This window comes from Talpa europaea, assembly GCF_964194135.1.
Source record: "Talpa europaea genome assembly, chromosome: 7".
NCBI lineage: Eukaryota > Metazoa > Chordata > Mammalia > Eulipotyphla > Talpidae > Talpa > Talpa europaea.
The window spans coordinates 136,722,549-136,743,605 of record NC_140074.1 but is presented as its reverse complement, the minus strand read 5'-3'; the positions used below and the strand labels follow the sequence as shown (position 1 = coordinate 136,743,605).

Genomic DNA, 21,057 nt, shown 5'->3' with positions numbered 1-21,057 from the left:
GGGGAGGGACTGGGCGGCGCAGCTGCTCTGCGGCCGGTGTCGCTGAGGCTCGGGCTCGCACTCGCACTTGATAAACGTTTTGCCACTGTCATCATTTTGATCACGGCGCTTGCAGCGAGTGATGAAATCACCGTTTCAGATCTCTGCCGTGACATATCCTGCACAATCCTGGGAACCTGACTCGCAGAGGTTCTCACGCCTTCAGGACCGGGAGCCGGACGTGCCGGCACAGGCCCGCTGACTCACCGGCTGGCCCGGCCGGGCTGGAGGCGCTTCCTGGGGGCGAGGAAATCGGGCACTGACGGAAAGCCGGGCGCGCCTGCCCCCCGCAGTGGGGACTGAACTCAGAGCACGCTGCGAGCTTTTCCTTTAATAAGAGGGGAATTAGAAGGAGGCAAAGCTGTGATTACGTGTTTTATTTGCGGCTGTCACTCTGCCTGGCACCCCTGGCGGCTGCGTGGTGGGAGAGGAGGGGCCGGGAGCGACACCAGGCCGCCGCCCAGCTGCCCCTGAGCCTGAGGCCGCCCGCCTCGCCCGGTCATAGGCAGCCAGAACCTCACTCTCCTGCAAAGTGCCTGCCCAACCGGGCCCTGCAGAGGCCGCTGGGGCGACCTTTGTGCCCAGGCGCCTCAGAGGCTTCTTGAAAAGAAATGGAGGACAGCAGGGGTAGGGGTCGGAGTGTGCAGCGGGACGGCTGCCTCGGCACCACGGCACCCGAGCGCCCCTCCTGGCTCTCCAGCAGGTTTGGTCTCTGGGCAGGTGGGCTGCAGGTGGGCTTGGCCCGATCCCGACCTTGACCTCTGACCTCCACAGCCCAACGCTACTGTGGCATCATTCTGATTTCACTTTACTTTCAAGCTGGCTTGAAAATATTGAAATACGAAAGAGCTTTTCTTTCTTTTTCCATTTTTATGCAAATGAATGCCTGGGCCTCCATTCCTCACCTCCCTCCACACACCCCCACCTAGTCTCCCTTGGAAGTCAGTCCCGCCGGGGCTGGGCCCCAGATGCTCCCGGGCTCCCAGCTCCAGGGTAGGAGGTAGAGTGAGCCCCAGGGATGCAGAGCCGCCTCTGAGGAAAACCCGGGCCAGGCAGGGTGCAGGAGCAGGAGAGGGGACACTCTGAGGAGGTATCTGGAAGGCCAGACACACCTGCAGCCCCTGGTGCGCCCCAGGGTCCTGCGGGAGATGGCCACAGACTCCACTGGCCACTCCATCCTGCCGGTCACCTGCAAGGGTCTGAGGGGTGTGGTGGGAGGCCAGGATACCCGGGGCCTGCATCCCTGCAGATGACAGGAGCGGCGCCACCCCCCACACCCTGACCACCCCTAAACCAGGCAGCCTCACTCTGGTTGCTCTCCTTGCAACCAGGGGTGCAGGCTTGGTTCTGCCCTGGGGAGGAAAAGCCAGGAAAGGCAGGGGCCTGGTCGGCCATGCCCTGCTGTCCACACCTGACGGGTGGCGAGTGCGTGGACAGCAGACGCAGGCCGTGGGGGGGGGGGGTCAGTGGCAGGGCTAAGACATGCTGGGCGACACGCACGCCATAGCCGCGCTCATGTCCACGTCCACGTCCCCACTGGACGCCCACCTGCAGACACCACAGACTGGGCCACACGCACGTCGGCTCCCGGGAGCCCCAGGGGCATCAGGGCGCAGTGCCCACTCTCCACAAGCTCCTGGGTGGGCCCAGAGGGCACAACCCTCCTGACCTCTGAGGCCTCGGATGGCAGGATGAAGGTTCTCAGAACCCAGAGGATGGCAGATGAGCCCAGGCTGACAGGAGACACTGCACATGCTGCGGCTGGCACCCCAGGCCATGCCCTCGGCCGGCTCCAGGGGAAGCCCGGGCCCAGCAGGGCTGGCTGCGGGGCGCACGCCCCGAGTGGGCCAGCTCCTGGATGCCGGCCCCTTGCCCTGGCCCCTGCCCCCTCCCCAGTGTGCGAGGCCCTGTCCGGCCCGGCCCTGACCCTGCTCTCTGCCCTCCATTACAGCTCCTGGCCGTGGGCCTCAGCAGGAGGAACACCTGGGAAGCAGGAGGCGTGGCCACAACAGGACAGGCAGACGCCCCCAGGCAGCGCCCAGGAGCGGGCCGTGAGCACAGAGGGGACCAGCGCCCCCCGGAAAGATGAGTCTCCTCAAGGAGCGGAAGCCCAAGAAGCCGCACTACATCCCCAGGCCCCCCGGGAAGCCCTTCAAGTACAAGTGCTTCCAATGCCCCTTCACCTGCAACGAGAAGTCGCACCTGTTCAACCACATGAAGTACGGGCTCTGCAAAAACTCCATCACCCTGGTGTCGGAACAGGACCGTGTCCCCAAGTGCCCCAAGTCCAGCTCCTCAGACTCCAAGCAGCCCCACCCACCCGACCCCACGGCCAAACCCTCCCCCGCCAAGGCCCCCACGGGTGGGCTGGCCCCACTGGACGCCAAGCTCCGGGGTCTGGCCGCGGATGAGCTCAAGGAGAGCTTGGAGCTGCAGGCGCGGGGGCCCCCCAAGGGCCCGGGGCCCAAGGCCACCCTCCACAGGGACGCGGCAGCCCCGAGCCCGGGCACCGAGGCCGTCATGGGCGCCCAGCCTGTCCTGGACAGCACAACCCGGCCGTCAGCGTTTGTTCCTGTGGGTGAGCACAGGCTCAAGGGGCCGGAGCACGCCGAGGGCCCCGAGATGCTGGCGCTGGCCGGGCCTGCTGCCAAGGCCGCCTCCTTCCACGCCAAGTCGGCGTTCCACACGCCCGGCTACCCCTGGAAGACCGGCGCACCGTTCCTCCCACCTGACTTTCCGCATAAAGTCTCGTCGGCAAAGGGGTTCGGGGCCATGTCCCCGTTCCTGCACCCCACCATCCCAGAGTACCAGCCCCACTTCTACGCTGAGCACGGCCTGGCCACCATCTACTCGCCCTACCTGCTGGCCGGGAGCCCGCCCGAGTGCGACGCCCCTCTGCTGTCGGTCTACGGGGCCCAGGACCAGAGACACTTCCTGCCCCACCCGGGGCCCATCCCCAAGCACCTGAGCCCGGCGCCGGCCACGTACGACCACTACCGGCTGCTGCAGCAGTACCACGCCAGCCTGCCCCTCCCCTACGGCTTCTACAGGCCGGACTCGGCCTTCTCCTCCTACGGCCTCCGGCTCCCGGCCGGCACCGGCGTCACACGAGAGCACGGCTCTCATCTGCTGGAGGAAGCCGCCCTGGTCTACCCGGCCTCCAGCCCGCCCAAGGCAAGCCCTTCCAGCGCCCACAAGAAACACACAGAGTTTGAGAAACAAAGCCCGACCCCTGAGGCGAAAGACCCTTCCAAGGACGGGCCAAGGGCCGCGGAGGGGGCCAAAATGAGTCCACGCGCCGGCAGCGCGGCCACGGGCTCCCCGGGGAGGCCGAGCCCCACCAACTTCACGCAGACCAGCCAGCCGTGCGCAGGGCCGTGCGGGCTCGCGGACAAGCTGAGCATCGGCGCCCCGGGGCGGCTCCACCAGCCTGAACACAGCCTCGCTGGCCCCCCCCACGCCCAGGCGCTGGCCGGCAGGGCCGGGTCGCCCACGAGGTAGGAGCGGTTCGCGCCCAGCCCTCCCAGCGCCGCGCAGCGCTTCCCAGCGGCTTCCTTCTCTCCCACCACGGCCCTCTGGCCGCCCCAGCAGTGTGCGAGCCGGTGCTGCCAGCTCGCCTGCTCAGAGCCGCGCTTGCCCCCTGCCACGTGACTGTCGTCACTCTCTGGCTTGCTCCCGTGCGAGGCTCCCCGCACGAGGCCCCGCCTCAGGCTGGCGCCCTCCTGCTCCCCTTTCCCGGGCACGGCCCCCCTCACGCCAGCAGGTCTGCGGGAGTCAGCGCTTCCAGGCTGCACCCGCCACAGGTGACGCCGCGAGGAGCGGGAACCCGGGCTGGCACGCTGGCACTCCTTGGGGGAGTCCCAGGCGGGGCCCGCGGCAGCCCCACTTCCAGTCCTCCGCGGTCAGTCCAGAGGGCCGCCCTGCCGGGCGGAGGCCCCCTGGCTGCACGCGCCCTGGTGCCGGGCGGCGCCCTCAGCACGGGTCTCACCAGCTTTCTCTCTGCCTCCCCAGCCTCGATGCGGCAGGTGCAGACGCGCCCTTCCGGCCGGGCAGTGCCTCTCCGGACGCGGAGGCCGCACCCCCCAGCCCAGAGGACAGCTCCAGGATGGCCCCGCTGAACCTCTCCAGGAGACCGGAGACGATGCCCGCGGCGGCACCCGACCCCCGGGGCGAAGACCCCACGGAGCTGCAGGACGTGCCCCTCAACCTCTCCGTGAAGGACCCCTGCAACGCCCGGACCCCACGGCCATCTTTCCACAGCCCGCCCCGCACCGGGGTGGCGCCAACGACCGAGGCCGGGAGCTCCGGGGAGGCACCTGGGCAGCCCCGGGCAGCGGGCAGCAGCCCCGACGCCGAGGCGGCACCCACCACATGCGCCCCCCAGGGGGCCCCGGAAGCGCGGGGGGCGGACAGCAGCGACGAGCAGAAGCAGACAGCGGCCGTGGCCCTCTGCCAGCTGGCGGCCTACAGCCCCGGCAACGCCCGGCCCGGCGACGGGGAGCCCACGGCCCAGGGGGCCCCGGATGTGCCCAGCACCACGGAGCGCCAGGAGGCGCCGAGCGTGCTCAGGGCCAAAGGGCAAAAGAGGACGAGTCCAAGGGAGGCAGGAAAGGCCCAGCAAGGCCCAAAGCGGGCAAAGCCACACGGCACGGCCAGGGTGTTCACCCTGCGGAAGAGGACTCGGGTGTCCTAGGGCACCTGGCCAGGTTGCTGCTTGAGGGCACCTCACGGCGTGGCTTTTCTGGAAGACCACAGAAGCCGGCGCTGCCCGGGAGGTGTGTAAATAGTGAGCATGCGTGTACAGGTGCTCGGCCTCCCGGCTGTGAAAGTGCAGGAAGGGCGGCCTGGGAAGCTGACCAGGGCCGTGTACCCTGTTGAGGGGTGGGCAGAGGCGACTCCCCCCGTGCGCCGCCATGGAGGACGCCTCCCGGGCCCTCTGCTGCGTGGTGTCTGCTCGGGACCAGGGGCTCCGGCCTCCCCGCGGTGAGCAGCACTGACTGACCACAGGGCCGGCCCAGCCCCGCGTGACAGAGACTCGCAAACGCCAGGGGCTATTTATGCCGTAATTTATTTCCCCAAGGGAAAATACCTTCTGGTGAAGGGACCATGATGTACCCTGCTTCCCCGTAATGCTTCATGACTCTTGTGACCCCCGCAGCCCATCTCCACCCCATAAACGGTGTCTGTGTTGCTGCCATCCCTGCACCTCGCAGGAGGACTCCGAGGACCCCGGAACAGAGCCATGTGTACCGCGTCCTGCCCCAATAAAGATGCTGGATGACGAGGTGTCCAGAGCCGAGGTGGTGCAAGCACACTGGTGGGCATGGCTCCGTCCCCACGGGATCCAGCACAGGCCGCCCCGCTGCTCGCAGACCCTGGGCTGGGGCCAGCGGAGAAGGCCCAGGCCCAGCAGCCGAGAGGCCGTCCTCCGGGGCACCCGTGGCCCTCTCACACCAGCCTTCTGTCCCCGCCCTCGCCAGCACAGCTCCTGGGGTGCCAACATGGCCAGCGAAGAGGCTGCTGGGCCAGTGGGCAGCCCCTCACCTCAGGGGAGCCCCGAGAGCGCCCCAGCCTGCAGCCCCACGGGGGCGTGGCCAGGGCCTCAGCATGGAGTGCCTAGCACGCGAGCACTAGGCTGCGGGGGCCTAAGCCAGAGCCCACCTCGGGAATGCCTCCCCCAGAGCAGCGTTGTCCTGCCAACACGCTGCTAGTAACGGACTTCTGGACAGCTTCACCTAGAAAAATAGTTACCCAGACCCCGTGGCCACAGGGACCGGGACAGCTTCCCGCGTGGACTCCCTTCCCTGAAGGCATGGCCGGGCCCGTGGAAGGCTCTCTGGGCCAGGCAGGGCAGCCCCTGCGGACAGTCCACACACTGGGCCCATGGAGAGAGGGGCAGCGGGTTTATCCTGCTGTAGGATGTGGGGTAGGCACAGCAGGACCCAGACAGACGTGCACGTCACACGAACCTGACACAGCTGCTGATGCAGACTCAGGAGGGCTGCGGGGCACGTCCCTTTAGGGGGAGCTCGAGGCCCTGTCCAGAGCCCTCCAGGGTTAAGGCTGCCTGTGCCCCAGGAGCCGCACCCAGGAGCGTGCCCGCCCCACCACCAAGCAGGCCATGGGTGCACGCGGGCTCACTCCCACCAGCTCCTTGGTGTCACGTGCCACATGCGCTTTGACAGAGGACAAGAGGGTGCCCTGCGTTCTGGGCGTCAGCACCCCACAGGAGGCGAAGGCTGGGGGAGGCGACACCAGCATGGTCCCAGAGCCCTGCACCCGCAGACAACCCCCATCCTAACCCAGAGCACAAGCCCTGAAATTCCCACAGGCGCATTTTATGGCACAGCCAGAAGTGGCGGGAGGAAGCGGGACAGTCGGCCCCGAGAGCAGGCGCTGCCCGGAGTGAGCCGAGGATAAGCGGTCACGCCGCAGCCTCCGCACGTGCCACACGGAGCAGCCCCGAGCCATGTGCTCTAGACAGAGAGGTGCACGCAGGGGAGCCGCTTGACACGAGGACCCTGGGACTGAGGAGGTCCTCTCTTAACAGGCTGCAGTGGCCCTGGCCACCCATCCCCACCGCGGTCCAAACTCAATCCAATGCCACCCCCACAGGCGGGAAGCGGGTGGGCGCGATACGCCCGTGGCCTCCAGGAGCAGAGACGTCACCACAGAAACAGGGTCTCGACCCTGCACTGGGGACACTTCCCTTCAGATCCATGACCTGTGGCTCAGGCCCCCACAGGACCTAAAATCCAGAGCAGGCGGACATGAGCAGGGCACCCAAATGCCAGGGCCAAGGTTCATGGGCCGAGGGGAGCAGCGAGGCCAGAGGGCAGGGTCCTGCAACCCGACAGCCACGCCACGGCTGGGAGCACAGCAGCCAGCCGGCACCGCCCTCCCTGGGACCCCGCACAGGGACTGATAGGGCCCCCTCCTGAGCCCCTGCCCTGCAGGCAGCACGTGGCCATGCGGCCTTCCCAGACCCCACTTGCCCCACAGGCACCCCCAGGAGCCCCACCACCCACGCCTGCCTCGGCGGCTGCTTCTTCACAGAGCTAGAGACGGCACTAGAGGCTGCTGATGCTCGACGGGGTGAGCTGCAGAGTGTGGACGCCCATGGGCCAGCCCCTCCAGCACAGCAGCCGTCGGGGGGCAAGAGCGCTGGCTCGACACAAGCACCTCCAGGCCAGGGCGCTCGCAAAGAGCCGCGTCACCGCACAGGCACCGGGCCTGGCAGCCACTGGGAAAACCTAAGAGGCCTCTGCTGTCTGCCGCGCCCAGTGCTGGTGCTACTGGGCGACTTTGCGTGCTCGCTGACCACTTGGGTGCCCCCTGGGAAGACATCTCTTCAAGTCCTCTGTCCACCTGAGACGTCAGGTTACCGGCCTCTGCTGTCGGGAGTGTCAGAGCAGACACGGAGACAAGCGGGAGTGCGCAGGCACAGCGTCCTCGTGCTCCAGCGCCACAGGCGCCACCTCTGGCTCCCAATGGCCGGTGCTAGGCGGGGGGCTGTGCCATGGGTGGTGATGCCAGAGAGGCCACAACCAGGGACAGTCCCCATCAGCCACAGACAGGGTTTCACGTGTGGCCAGGCCCAAGAGCCAGGACACACAGGGCCAGGGCACAGAGTCCTCTGCCTCAGTCCCCGCAGCCCCGCCCGCTGCACAGCTGGTTAGGGCTCCTGCTCCCTGCAGGGCGATCTGGGACCTCAGACATCACACATCACGTGGCTTGTGGCCTGTGGCATTAACATCTCAGGGGGAAAAGCTGCCCTGGGAGACACAGCAGCCTGGTCTCAGCGGCGGGGGCGGGGCAGGACGCGGTGTCAGGAGGCAGCGCAGCACTGGGGCAGGACAGAGAACCACCCACACTGCACAGAGGCAGTGGGCAGCAGCTACTCACCATCCGCCAGCCGAGAAGGGAGCAGCAGGCCTCTTCTGCCCAGTTCCGCCAGCGCCAGGCACCCACCGTGCCAGGCGTTGTCTGTCTCCTGGAAGCTGAGGGCACAGGGAACCTGAGACGGCAGCACCAGCCACCCTGCAGCCGGTCCCCAAGTCTACACTGTCACACCTGGCTTTGCTACCGGGTGCCCGCCAAGGAGATGGGTCCTGGGGGAGCAGGGGCCTGAGAGGGTCTCCCGAGAGGGTCTCCTGCCCCAGCCTGCACGCCAGCCACTGTGCGAGTCCTGGACCCACTTGGGGCGCTGACCCTCGACACATGGACTCGAGGCCACGGGCCCAGGCCGCCCACCCACGGCCGACAGCTGACTTCAGTGACGGAAGCAGGAGTCAGAAAGTCCAAAGTGGCATTTAGAGAATCCCTGGCACTGTTTGAAGTACAGACATTAATAAAAATCTGTGACGCCAGCTAGTCAGCCATAATATAATTTTACTTCAACAAAAACTCCAAAGCGGTTTGGGAGGTGGGTCTGGCGACAGAACCGGCAGCTCCTCCCCCTTGGTCCCCAAAGCCAAGGAAACTACGGGGCTCTTTACTGCATTGATAAGTCAACGTGATGCCAGGAAATGCTCAGGAAACCGCCTGGACAGCTCTCCCTGCGGGCGCAGGGCTCCAGACCGGTGTGTAGCAGGCGGGTGCCGCTCTGAAAGAGCCGGCTCTGGACCGACCCTGAGGGGACGACCGTGCAGGCCCTCTCACGTCTGACCCAAACTTCAGTGTGGGCGCCCAGTGTCCCCCAGGGCTGTGACTGGGAGAAGATGCTTGCGCTTTTCAGAGACACAGTAACGTCTGAGACAGACATGCAACCCCACCCTCACGGAGACCCACGTGGACGCTGTGTGCCAGTGGCCGCAGGTCAGCTGTTTGACAGGCGAGTCCGTGCAGGCCCAGCGGCTCGCAAGGGCCCAGAGGCCCACAAGAGCCCAGAGGTTGTGGCCACCGAGGGCAGGTGGGTGATCAGGGAGCGGGAAAGGGACCCTTCGCCTGCATCAGTGGCCCTTGAAAGACCCAAGAGGATCGGGGAGGGGGCTCAGGGGCCAGGATGGGGCTGGGGGGTGGGGGCTCTCACTGTCTTCCCTTCCATCTGACGCCAGGAGGAGGCACCTGCGTGCAACTCCCAAGGGGCCAGCACTGCTCCGGGGCCTGGTCGCTGACGGGCTCACTCGGCCGCCCAGACAGGCCCTCTGCTCTCTGGACCCAGGACCGGGGGTGCCAGTGCCATCAGCCACCACCAGAGAGGAGCTCCGGGAACACCAGGCCCTGTGCTGCCGGCACCCGTCCTTGGCCAGGTGTACCCGCAGAGCAGCAGGGCCCCCGCGTCAGCTCTGGTCCTGAGGCAAGGCTGGCACCACAGCCCCCAGCTGCCAAGGTAACCATCAACTGGGCCGGAGCAGGCCACTCATGGCATTCACAATTCACGCACACCAGTGTGCCCAGGCGGACGCACATCTCCACAGCAGTGCAGCCTGAGGGACGTGCCACCAGCAGGCCCAGAACACCGAGCAGCGCGTGCTCAGACTCAGGACACAGACCCCAGAGCCGGGGCACTGCTGACACGGCCACACGCCACCCAGGAGCCTGGCCCCCGCATACTCACACCCCCAGCACACTCACGCCCAGGAGCTCATATCCCCAGCACACTCACACACACCCCACTCCCGGCACACCCACCCCCAGCACACGCACGCTCACGTGCCAGAGAACTAGCGCTTTGAACGAGGAACGCCTGCCTCTCATCTCCTCACCTACCTGAAACAATCCAACACGGACCCAACCACGTCGTCCGCCAGCTCTCTGGGAAGCCTTCCCGCCATCCTGCCAATTCTGGGAAAGGGAAGGAAACGCCCGGCACCATCAGGACCACCCGCACGCCTGGACGTGCAGGGGAAGGGCCACGAGCCTTCCCACCGGGGCGGCAGGAGGGGGAGGCCGACGTGGCCAGCCCCCGGGGTTCTGCGCCCACCCTCAGGGAGCCCCTCACACTGGCACTGTCCAGAGGCTGAGGACCACGCGAGGTGCAGCAGCCCAGGGCAGGCAGCACCTCACCAGCAAGGCACCAGCTGTCAGCCTGGACCTGCCGCCCCTCTTGCGTGGGGCCACCTTGCTAGCATGCTGGACGCCGCCTGCTGGAGCGTGTGTGTGGTCGGGCCCTACCCACGGCAGGTCCTGCCCTAGCACCTCCGGGAAGGGCCCCCCGCAGCCTATCCCACGCCAAACAGACATTTGGGCTCAGGGCCTGCGACCACTGAAACAAAAACAAACCCCCACAGGGTGCCTGCAGCCCTGCTGGCCTCTCTGAGGCAACGCACAGAAGCCCAAATCCAAGCTGAGGCCCGTGCACCACCCCGCCCCACAAACGCAGGTCTCATGGACGCTGGGGTGCTGCTCCACCCCTGAGCCCAGAGCCTGCCCGTGGGCCTCGCAAGACCGCAAGCTCCACGGCCACCACCCAGGTGACCGAGGGGCCTCTTGGGGCCCAGGTGACGGCTCTGTGGCACCTGCATGCCAGGCCTAACTGTAGGCAGGGAGGGCCGTGGTGATGGGGACGTGGGGCCAGGGAGGCAAATCTAGCATTTTCCTGCGACAGCAGGAAGAAGATGGAGGCACGGACGCCAGACTGGGCACGGCCTCCGGAGCATCCAGCGCAGACGCCTCCTGAAGGCCGCCCTGCATGGGGCAGCAGGCGATGGAGCGGGGCCCGGCTGGCACCTACCCTTTGGCTGCAGACCACCGGACAATGGTGTCCTTGTCCTTCAGGCCAACCAGCAGCTGCTCTGGAAGAACACGGGGTGGGGGGAGCCTGAGCAGAGCCCCCAACCGGGGCCGCTTCCCCGCCCACCCAACCCAGCCAGGGCCCTCCCCTGCCGCGCGCCCAGTCTCCCAGTCACTCCCCCTCAGCGGGAGGCCACGCACCTATCACACTCTCCACCTCTTCGGGCACGTTGTCCTCGTCATCCTTGCCATCATCGCTGCCGAGAGGCGGGGCCTGCACGGCCGGTGGGCTCTGATGCTGGGCCGGGAGCTGCAGGTTTGCAGCCAGCGAGCGGCAGCCACGCTGGTACCTGCAGGACAGACACAGCGGGTGGGTGGTCACGGCTCCCAGCTCGAGGGAGGACAGCCTCACCACAAGTCAGAACCGGTCTCCTCTGCAGGGACGGGGGCAGCCGGGCACGCGCGTGGGAAACGCCCGGCTCGAACGAGCTCAGAAGGGCTCGCGGGGGCCACGGCACGGCCTGACAGAGGCGGCACCAGCCACCCCCAACCAGGGACCAGCACTTGTGGGTAGCCTTGTGGGGCTGAGCCCTTCACCCGTGGGGGATGGTGCTACGTCCAAGGAGGACGGGCCTGAACCCAACCTAGTCGCAGGCGCGTGGCCAAGAGCTACGGGCATGGGTGGTGCTGTCCCCAGCCCCTGCAGCACCACCCACATGGGAGTGTGACCCCCCAGCGCCCAGTGGCCAGACGCCAGGCAAGCTGCTGTGACAACAGTGCAGTTGCCCTGCCTCGGCCTGTAGCCGCAGACCCCAACACAGAGTAGGCAGGTAGAGCCTCAGAGCGGGAGCCCCCCTGGGGGTCACCCTGGCCTGGCCTCACCCCTGACTTCAGGTACCCTCTGAAGTCAGCCCAGAAACAACAGGCAGAGGGCAGCCGCCTGGTGGGGCAGAGTGAAGCCCAGGCTAGGAGGGCTCGTAGGGGCAGACGCTGGAGAAGGGAACCCTAAATTCTTCACAAAACCCACTGGCTCCTCAGGGGACCCCAAGGAAATGAGTCAGGCAAGACCCGGTGCCAGCAGAGAGCAGCTGGAGCAAGAGGGAAGCAGAGGCCACGGATGCCAGGAGGCCCCAGGCGTGGAGGCAGGGGAGGAGCCTGAAGGGAGGTGCAAGGGGCTGAGGGAAGGGACACGGGTGTCCTTGGCCCGGCCGCACGAGGCCCACCTGAGACCAGGTGGGGACGGAGCCCAAGAGCCCTGGCCGGTGGGGGCTCATTCCCCCAGGGGAAGAGAGGAAACACCGGGCGCGAGGGCGGACAGCGGTGAGCAGCGACATAAAGGCGCGTGGAAGCAGACGGAACAAGCGCGAAGCTGAATTATTCTCCTTCCCCGAAAAATGCTCATGGGACGTATGGGGGCCTGTCAGCGTGTCAATCTGACTGGGTCGGACCAGACAGGAGGTCTACGCTGCTCGGCCGATCTGGGAGGATGTGGTGGGGGGGCAGCAGGCGGGACTGCGCAGGAAGACAGACTACCCCGTGCGCCATCCCCCGACCCACTGAGGCCTGGAAGAGCGCAGGCGACACCCCCACCCCAAGAGACAGGTTCTTCCTGCTTTCGCCTCCAACTGAAACGCCACTTCATCCTAGGCCTCGAGCCTGTGGCTTCACCCTAGAAAGACACAGCCGGTGCTCCCGGGCCAGCATGCCCACCACCCTCTTGATCTGAGCCAATCCCCGTCACTGCGGGCTAGCTCCACCCGCCCACAGCCTGGCACCTCGGGCGCCACCTGCCAGCATTCAGTCCCGAGCCACGCTGTGCGGGAGCCGCCCTCAGGCCTGTCCTTCAGAAGGTCCCATAATGAGACAAGGGCCAAGCTGGGCTTGACCAGATCATTCCTGCCCACACCACACACGCTAATGGCAGGAATAAAACTCAAGACCGTTAAGAACACACTAGGTCTGTCTCTGCAGCAAAAGCCACGACGCACCACGGCAGGCTGCCGGCGCGCTGCCTGCGGACAGGCCCAAAGAGTTTTCTCTGGACGCCGCCGGGACAGCCACGTGTTGCGGGCCAAGGCGAGCTGTCCCCACAGCCGGCCCTGATGAGCGGGGACGCGCTGCGCCCGAGGCACGGCACATGTGCGAGGACCGGCCTCCCTGCGACGGGCCGGCCGCCCTTCTTCCAGCCGAGGGCTGCAAGGTCAGAAACAGCCGAAGGAAGCCGCTCCTTTCAGAATCAGGAAGACTCCTGGGACTGGGAAAAACGTGAAAGCAGAACGCATTTTGTCCTCCCCCTTGAAGCCCTACTTGGTCTACCCACCTCCACTTGGCTACCCGGGGCTTCAGGAAGGTCAGGCCCAGTCGCTGCACGAGCTTCACCCCAAGTTTCCGAAGCAGAGTCTGGCTGCTGTCGGGGAGTCTGCACCCGTCCAGGCACTGGAGCACAGTGGCAGCTGCAACGACAGCAACGGGCTGGCATGCCCCGCACATCTGTGGCGGGCACTCATGCGCAGCGAGCCCAGCCCAGGGCAGCAGGGCCCAGCTTCAGAGGCCCCTCGCCACGCCATTCACCAGCTTCCTCACTGGGAGGCAACTATCCTGAGGACGGCAGCATCCAGTGCGCAGGGACACACGGGCAGGTGTGGGCTGTGCACATTACGGGGAGGCACACATGGCCAGCAGCCTGGGCTGGGGGGCTGAGCTCAGGCCTGGCAGGGATGGGCGCTACACACAGGCAGTGGCACCGGGCCCTACACCACCAAGGCCATTAACTCACTGCGGTGAGCATCCAGGGGAAACTGAGGCAAGGAGCACATGGGCAACATCTCGTGTGAAAGGCGGGAGTGTGGGAACACAAGGCAAGTTATAAGAGCCTTCGGTGAGTTCCCAGAGGCTCCAAACAGCACAGAGCTGAGGGGCACAGTCAGGCCAGGTGGGCGTGTGGGCGGGGGTATGGGGGGCCATGCGGGGCTGCGCCCCTCTCCTGGGCCCTGTCCTTCAGACAGACATGCGGAAACATGCAGGCAGCACAACAGGATGTATGAGGGGCGAAGAGAGGGTGACACAAGAGAGCGTGAATTCAAGCTGTGTCCACTATGAGTCTCTCTTCCTCTACGTGTGCTTGAAATTGTCCATAATTTAAAAAAAAAAAAAAAAAACTATTGAAGCCCGATTCATGTGTCTTCTAAAATACAGAAGTGGGGCCTCCCTGGTGGCGCAAAGGGTTAAGCACCGCACTATGAAGCTGTCCTGGCCGGCCAGGGAGAAACCCACAGGGCGCAGCAGACCTCTCCTGTCTCCCCGCTGCTCCCCTCAGCAGCGGATTTCAGTCAGTCTGCCTGTTCTGCTCCCCGCTCTGTCTCTGGTGAATCCTCTCACCCCCTGCACCTCTGGCCTGTGCCCCAGCTCTTGTACGCACAAATAAATAAATCTCTTTAAAAAATAAATAAATAAAATACAGAATCGTTGGGGCAGCCTGCACCCCAGACCCAGCCCAGACGCTGACAGGACCTTCGCCCAGGATGTGGGCACGGGCAAGTTGGCCAGGGCAGGCTCGGGTCTGAGAGGGTCGGCACAGCCTGTGGCCTGAACTCTGCACTGGCATCAGGGAGGCTCAGGGTGCATCCAGGGGCTGCTGGGAGGGGCAGAGCAGCGCAGCCATTGGGGAGGCCTTTCTCAAAGGTGTGACCTGGGGAGAGGACTTATTTCCATAAACTGAGGTTTAATCTAAACAGTATGTTTCAGTGGATCTGTCTGTTCTGCTCCCCTCTCTCTAGTGAATCTTCTCACCCCCTGCACCTCTGGCTTGCACCCCAGCTCTTGTATGCAAAAATAAATAAATCTTTATAAACAAGTAGATAAACAAACTAATTAATTAATGAAAAGAATGAGGCCAAAGAGCGGGAGAGGCGCCGTGGCCAGGCAAGAGCAGGCTTCAGCGGCAGCCCCGGGACACAGGGGAGCCTGGGAGTGTGTCCATGGCACTGAGACCCTGGGACCAAGGCCCAGGAGCAGGGCGGGAGCCCAGTGCGCCCCCTCCCCAACAAAGCCAACAGCCAGTGGCCAAAGGTGCGTGCACGCACAGAGCAAGACACTGACGTGCTGTGATCACATCCACACAGTGAGCCACAGATTTTTGTGCCCCCGAATGAAGCGCACAAAGGAGCATGTGAAAGAGACACACTTGGTCACACCACATCACAACACACCTTACAAATAAACTTACCGTAGGGCAAACAGTCTTCACGTTTTCCGTGCTTAAATATTTGTGCCTAAAAAAGAAAAAATGAGTATGCTGCTAGCACATTACAAATTTTAAACCTAAGTTATCCAAACAGTTCGTGTGTTTCCAGGATTTTTATTCTAAATGCCACCAAATAGGAAGAGACCAGTTTCGAAACCAGATACAGGAATTAAAAGAGACTGGGACAGAATCTTCTGGAAGCACGTGCTCACCCCCAACGGGGACACCCCGACGGAAGGGCAGAGGCGTGGCCACGGCAAAGTGGCCACAAGGAAGCCAAGGCCTGAGCCCTGGAAGAAGAGACTGAGGACCTCCCTAAGCCTGCAGTGTCCCGCTTGCTTGAGCGTCACGGGCAGGAGCGGCAGAACTGTGTGGCCCAAGGCGAAGCCCCAGAGGTGCCTTTGGAGTCGCCTTCACGCGCAGCCACCTGCTCACAGCTCAGGGCAGCAGCCAGGGGTGCCCAGCCAGGCATCTCCTGACCTGCTGGCCCCATCCCAGAGCCCCGTAACCAGCAACCACCCGACTCGCGTCCCCGGGAGGCCCAGACCTGGGCTCACCCCGCTGTTTCACCTGGAAGACAAAGCAGGCGGGCATCCTCAGGCCTCGCCGACAGAGCAAAGCGCGCGCGAGAAAGGGCTGATGGTGTCTTCCCTCCAAAGGCGCAGGGGCAAGGGAGGGTGCGTCCACTCTGGTCACCTGCAGCCGCCTGGGCCGGCCCAACAGGTGCCGGCTGGCAAGACCAGGCAAGAGATGCCCAGCCCTGGGAAAGGGGCCCCCGTCCCCATTGGCGGCACCACGCACAGGCACCCGGAGTCAGCAGGAGGGTGGTGGACACTGAGGCACACGGGAGAGCCAGGGCAGGCACGGCGGGGAGCTGCCGCACGCTCAGGAGGGCCTTGCAGCCGCCTCCCGCGCCTCCGCCGGGGCCGGACACTCACACTCTTCACTCTCTCCCTCGTCTTCTCCCCCACCAGCCCCACTCCCACCCCGTGACCCTGCCAGCCCATGGGGGCCTGCAGCGCGCTCATCTCCTCACCCCCCGAGCGCCCCCAGCCCTGGAACCACAGAAAGGCGGCCCCCACCACCGCGCCAGGTGCTCATGAACGGCAAGAGGGTGCCTCCGCCATCGGTTTTACACAGGCCCAGCTCCCGCCAAGGACTCCCAAGGAGGCAGGCGGGGTGGGTGGGTGGGAGGGAGGCAGGCGGGGGCGCCCCACCCTGCAGCAGCTGGTGAGCCCGGGCCCCCAAGCCGAGATGGCCCAGCCGCTCCTTCCCGCTCCAGCAGCAAGTGGGCGGCTTGCCTGGCCCGGGAAGAGCCAGGCAGGGCCGGCGCCGCCATGACACACCCCGAGTGGCTCGACCGTCTCTTCGAGCGCGGAGTGAGAGTGCAATGTGTGGAAAGGGTGGGCCCTGGCTCCCGCCTGACCCACTGCCATCAGGCAACTGGGTTCTTCCAACCCAAGAACCTGCCCCACGCGCACCCACTTGTGTCCGTGCCAGGTAGGAGTGACGGAGCCACACGGCCGGTCCTGTCGGGGTCAAAGCTACGTGGCAGAGAAGCAGCGGGAAGGCGGCTTTGGGGCCAGAGGAAGGGGCGCCGGGCTGGCAGGGGCACACACTGGCTTGCGGGCCAGGCACCTGGGCAGACAGAAGGGGTGCGGACACCACCCCGGCCCGCAGTCCCACGGAGGCTGCCACCGCGCCCGCACCGGCCCAGGCCCTGCCAAGCGGCTCGGATGCGGCGAGTGGTGGTGGTGGCGGCGCCCTGACTCCTCCACCGGCCCAACTCGCCCACCTCACCCCCGCAGCAGGCGTCTGGCTGCTTCACACAAGGCAGGCAACGCCACCCTCCGCGGGGCGACCACGTGCTCCTCACACTCGGCCCAAGGGCCACCCCCTCTGCCACCGGGCACCAGGGCCTCACAAGACCAGGAGTGAAATCCCCACTTGGAACCGGGGCCCGAGGGTCCCCTGCAGGAGAGCGCTGTGAGGGTCCTGGCCTCGGGCTGACCGCACGGCGTGGACACAGACGGGCAGCCCGGCCCGGTGTCCTTCACACCGGCATACCCAGAGGGCTGAGCCCCACAGAATCCCAAAAACGCTCTCCACGTGCACATTCTTTCTTCCTCACAAAGAGAACGTGAGAGAACAGAGAACAGAGCCGGCGAGTGTCAGGAGGGGGCTCCGCGCTCCCCTAACTGTGGGCCTCGGTGAGGCCCCGGCAGCTCCACCCCACCCAACCCGCTGAGCTCCGGCTCCCGCTGTGAGACCCCACAGTCCCAGGCCCGGCAGGAGGGCGCGGCCACCTGGGACCCTTGGAGAGGGCCCGAGGGAGGGAAGGAAGTGGCACTCGGGGACCGGGCTGTTGAGTCTGGGGGCTCTCACTCCTGAGCACGAAGACAGGGTGGGAGAGGCCGCGCCCCCTACAGACACGCGGTCAGCTGCACCATCAGTCACACAAACGCCGCCCTAAGCTGGGGCGGGAGCCGGCAGCCTGTTTTTGTTGTTCTAGAAACCAGCCCGGTGCCCAGTGCCAACAAAACCAGTCTCGGGAGGGCGTGCCCCCTCCACCGCGCCCACCCAGCCTCAGCCTCCCTGCCCGGGGCTGTCAGCTGTGGGGGCCAGTCCACCCTGCTGGCAAGCGGGGCGGGGGGGGGGGGGAGGTCAGGGCTCCCTGACGACACCAGGTCAAGGCTGAGAAAAGCAGCTCGACCGGCCCTGGGTGTTGCTCACCCCAACCCCTACCCTCTCCCACAGGCTGGTGTGGGGTCCGCCCCCGCCCCCAGGAGGACCTGCAGGGATCGTGGCCCCCCCCCCAGCAGCCGCGCTGCTCCCTCCGCGTCCTGTGTCCGGCCGGGTGCTGAGAGGCAGCACCAGGTACCCCCCAGAGGGGAGGACCCGAGAGCCCACACGGAGACCCAGGGAGACGCCGCTCAGGAACCCACAGCCTGCTGGGCCCAGGAAGCACCTGGCGGCCATGCTCCCATTCCACCCAGGCCGCCAGCAGGCTGCACGGGGCACCCCCTCACACGAGCAGGCCTCAGGGCCTCCACCTCCCCACGCAGCAGCAACTGACACCGGACAGGAAGCCCAGGACAGCGAGACAAGCGGGCTGAGGGGGCCGGCAGCGAGCCCCACGCCAGGCCTGGGGGGCAAGAACCTCTGTCCCGATGCTGCGGCTCCAGAGGCCGCGCCACAGAACCTGAGGTCACCCACCGCCGGGGTCGGTGGGTCTGCAGGCAGAGACACGCAGCCGGGCCACCCACAGGGGGACCTGCAGCCCCCAGCTGGGGCCTGAACCGGGCCTCCCCCGACAGGGAGGGCCGGCACCGCACGCGGGAGCAGGAAGCACAGGGGCCGGTCTCGCCCCGAAACTCATAGCGGCAGCCCCGCCCGAGCCCCGCGAGCTTCTCCCGCCGCAGGCTGAGGTTCGGAGGAAGCGGCCGTCCCCACCCAGGAGCACCAGAGGGACTGACACACGTCCCCCGCGAGCCGACAGCTGACCTAGAGACGCCAGGCACCGGGGCCATGGGGACCTACGTCCCGGGGGGCGTCCCCAGCTGAGGGGCCGGGGACTAGGCATGGGGAGGGGATCGCACCGTTCTGCACACGGACGTCAGGCCCAGAGCTCAGTGGCACCAACCTGGCTCCCGGCCCAGGGAAGGAAAGCAGGAGCAGAGGCCAAGGCGGGGGGTGCAGGCAGCCGGCGCTGTGGAAAGGGCAGGTGGCCGGCCCCTGGGAACCCTGGGCAGGGTGGGAGCTGGGAGGCCCCGCGGCCTGCGCCAGCAGAGGAGCCACCAACTGGGACCAGGGAGGGCGCGGGCCACACGGCCCCTCGCCGGGCTCCTGCCACACAGTCCCGCCAGCCCCACAGAAGCGCTGAGCCAGAGCCGCCGCCCTCATGACTTCGGGCTCCAAGGACAAGGAGGAAGCGCGCCTGAGTGACCCCAAGGCCCACACGCCTGGGGCTGCGCAGCGTGGCTCCACCCGCGCCCCGCCCCAGGCGAGCGCCAGGCTAAAGCCCCAGCCTGGGGAGTCTGTCCTCGGTAGCTCCAAGCCCAAGGAGCAGAGACGGCAGAGCCTGGGGAGACCTGCTACACCCTCAGGCGGCTCCTCTGCTCCTCTGAGCACCCAGCACACGCGAGGGGCCTCACGCACCCTCTGAGGGGCGGCTCGGCCAGCTGCCAGGGCACAGGGGCTCCCACAGGGGCTCCCGAGGGCAGCAGGCCCTGCCTGGGGTGAGGACGGCCGGGACCCGGGCCGGGCCGCCCCCACCTCTCCCGAGGTGCGCGCAGCACCGGGACGTTCTGCTGAAGAAGACAGCTGCTTTGGTCAGTGAGAAAATTACGGAACTTCGCGGCAGCGGGTGGGCAGGGAGCCGCCCTCTCGGAGAGCAGCAGCATCCAGGGCCTGAGGACGCCAGGGTCGCGAGGGGAGCAGAGACTGGCCAAAGGGCCCCGCAGCCTGGGGGCTTCCACCCTCCAGCTGGCCCTGCCCACGGGACTAACAAAGGGCTCCTCAGCGGGCACTGCCGGGAGTGGCTGCCAAACACTGGCTCCCTCCCACAGGGCTGAGGTCACCGGGAGGGAGCCCTGGCAGGGAGCGGGCGGCCCCAGTTTCGACGGTGCTTGTCAGGTTCACCTGTTTCGCCGAGCGCGCACTAATGAGCAGGTGGATGGAAAGGCAGCCAAGTGCATCAAAGGCGACGTGCACGTCTCGTCACGCAGCGGCCACCTCCCCTTCAGGTCTGACGGGCTGTGGCGAAACCAGCTCCGCTCCCGCGCCCAGGGCCCAGCCCACCTCCCCCGCCGGTGGCAGCAGCATCAATTAGGCCAAACTGCTCTTCAAAACAGAGAAGGAAACAGCCCGAGTCCCAGAACAGGCCTGCAGAGGCGGCGGGAGGACGTGGGAGCAGGAGGCGGCCTCGCCCCGCGGCCCTGGCCCACTGCGGGTGGGCAAAGCCAGGGCCGCCGAGCCCAGGCAGGGGTGGCCCTTCCTCCCGCTCTGCCAACAATGGCGGCTCCTCTGTGGCCCAACCTTTCTATTCCACAGGAAAAAGAGAGACCAGGCCGGGGACAGAACTTGGAGATGAGGGAGGAAGCCCTTCCTGCCCCTGGCTGGTGGGCGGAGGGAGCGGGGCCGCAGCCAGCAAGTGTGTCCTGCTGAGGGAGGGCAGGCAGAAAACTGGCGAGAAGCCCAGAGGAGAGGGAAACAGCTTGTAAGAAGGGACCTGTGGCAAGTCAACTGCAGAGCTGCCCCACCGTGGCTGGCCTTCCCTCCTCAAGGCCGAGGCACCCGAGGCCTTGCACCCAAGGGGACCGCTCTCTGGCAGCTGAGGGACGGCCATCTCCCACCCAGGCTGGGCCATGCGGCCTCTAGGACCCGACTGGCCCCAGCCCCTGGCCGAGGCGCCGACTGACCTGCGGGCTGCCCTGCAGGGCAGAGCAATAGCCCAGGAGGACGGCTGCGGCCGCATTGCTGGATACCAGGAAGCCTGTCGAGAAGGCGGACTTCCAAGTGGACTGGGATGGTCTGAGGCGGGAACCCAGCCCCAGAGGCAGCAGGGCAGAGGACGCAGGCCCCGGCAGGGCTTCCTCCACCTCCGGGGCCCAGGCTGCCCAGTGCGCAGAGTCCACTCACACCCAGACCTTCAAACAAACCCTCGCACCCACCCCCACCTCCCGGAGCCCGGGGCCGACCGTGCTCAGCCCATCGGGCACCCTGCCCCGACCCCATCAGAGCAAGCCAGCCCAAAGTCCCAGGAGGTCCGTCCACACGGCGGGAAGAGAGCCCCTCGGGCACAGACAGCCACCCCACCGTCCTGCACACCCATGCGGCCGGGGAACATCTTAAAGGCCTCAGAGACGCAGAAAAACACATTGTTAAACTTTTTTTAAAAAACTACTGTTACCCAAGGAAACTGAAAATCCATGCCCATGCGAAAACACACCGGCCAATTCAGACGAGCACCGTTCACAACGGGACACCCCTCCCCAGCGCGGGGTGCCACACCGGCTCTGGCCGGGCCAGACGTGAGGTCGGGGCAGCAGCTCCACATCGTCACGGGAAAGGCCAGGACAGGCGCAAGGCGCTGAGCGCGG

The 21,057-nt window shown here is 66.3% G+C and overlaps 2 protein-coding genes across 2 annotated transcripts in view; one reads left to right on the top strand and one right to left on the bottom strand.

The window, feature by feature from the left end:
- TBCD (tubulin folding cofactor D) overlaps positions 1-21,057 on the bottom strand; it is a gene marked incomplete at its 5' end in the record, with an annotated part of 76,972 nt that overhangs the window by 36,990 nt on the left and 18,925 nt on the right. Inside the window, 6 exons of the mRNA XM_084236921.1 lie at positions 7,945-8,039; positions 9,751-9,825; positions 10,715-10,775; positions 10,915-11,063; positions 13,034-13,166; positions 14,939-14,984. Of these exons, the coding sequence (XP_084093047.1) occupies positions 7,945-8,039; positions 9,751-9,825; positions 10,715-10,775; positions 10,915-11,063; positions 13,034-13,166; positions 14,939-14,984 (559 nt within the window). The remainder of the gene's footprint in view (positions 1-7,944; positions 8,040-9,750; positions 9,826-10,714; positions 10,776-10,914; positions 11,064-13,033; positions 13,167-14,938; positions 14,985-21,057) is intronic.
- ZNF750 (zinc finger protein 750) lies at positions 2,125-4,732 on the top strand (the record flags this gene model as incomplete). Its single annotated transcript, XM_084236251.1, has 2 exons — positions 2,125-3,536; positions 4,051-4,732. The coding sequence occupies 2 exons, from the start codon at positions 2,125-2,127 to the stop codon at positions 4,730-4,732; spliced, it is 2,094 nt and encodes a 697-aa protein (XP_084092377.1).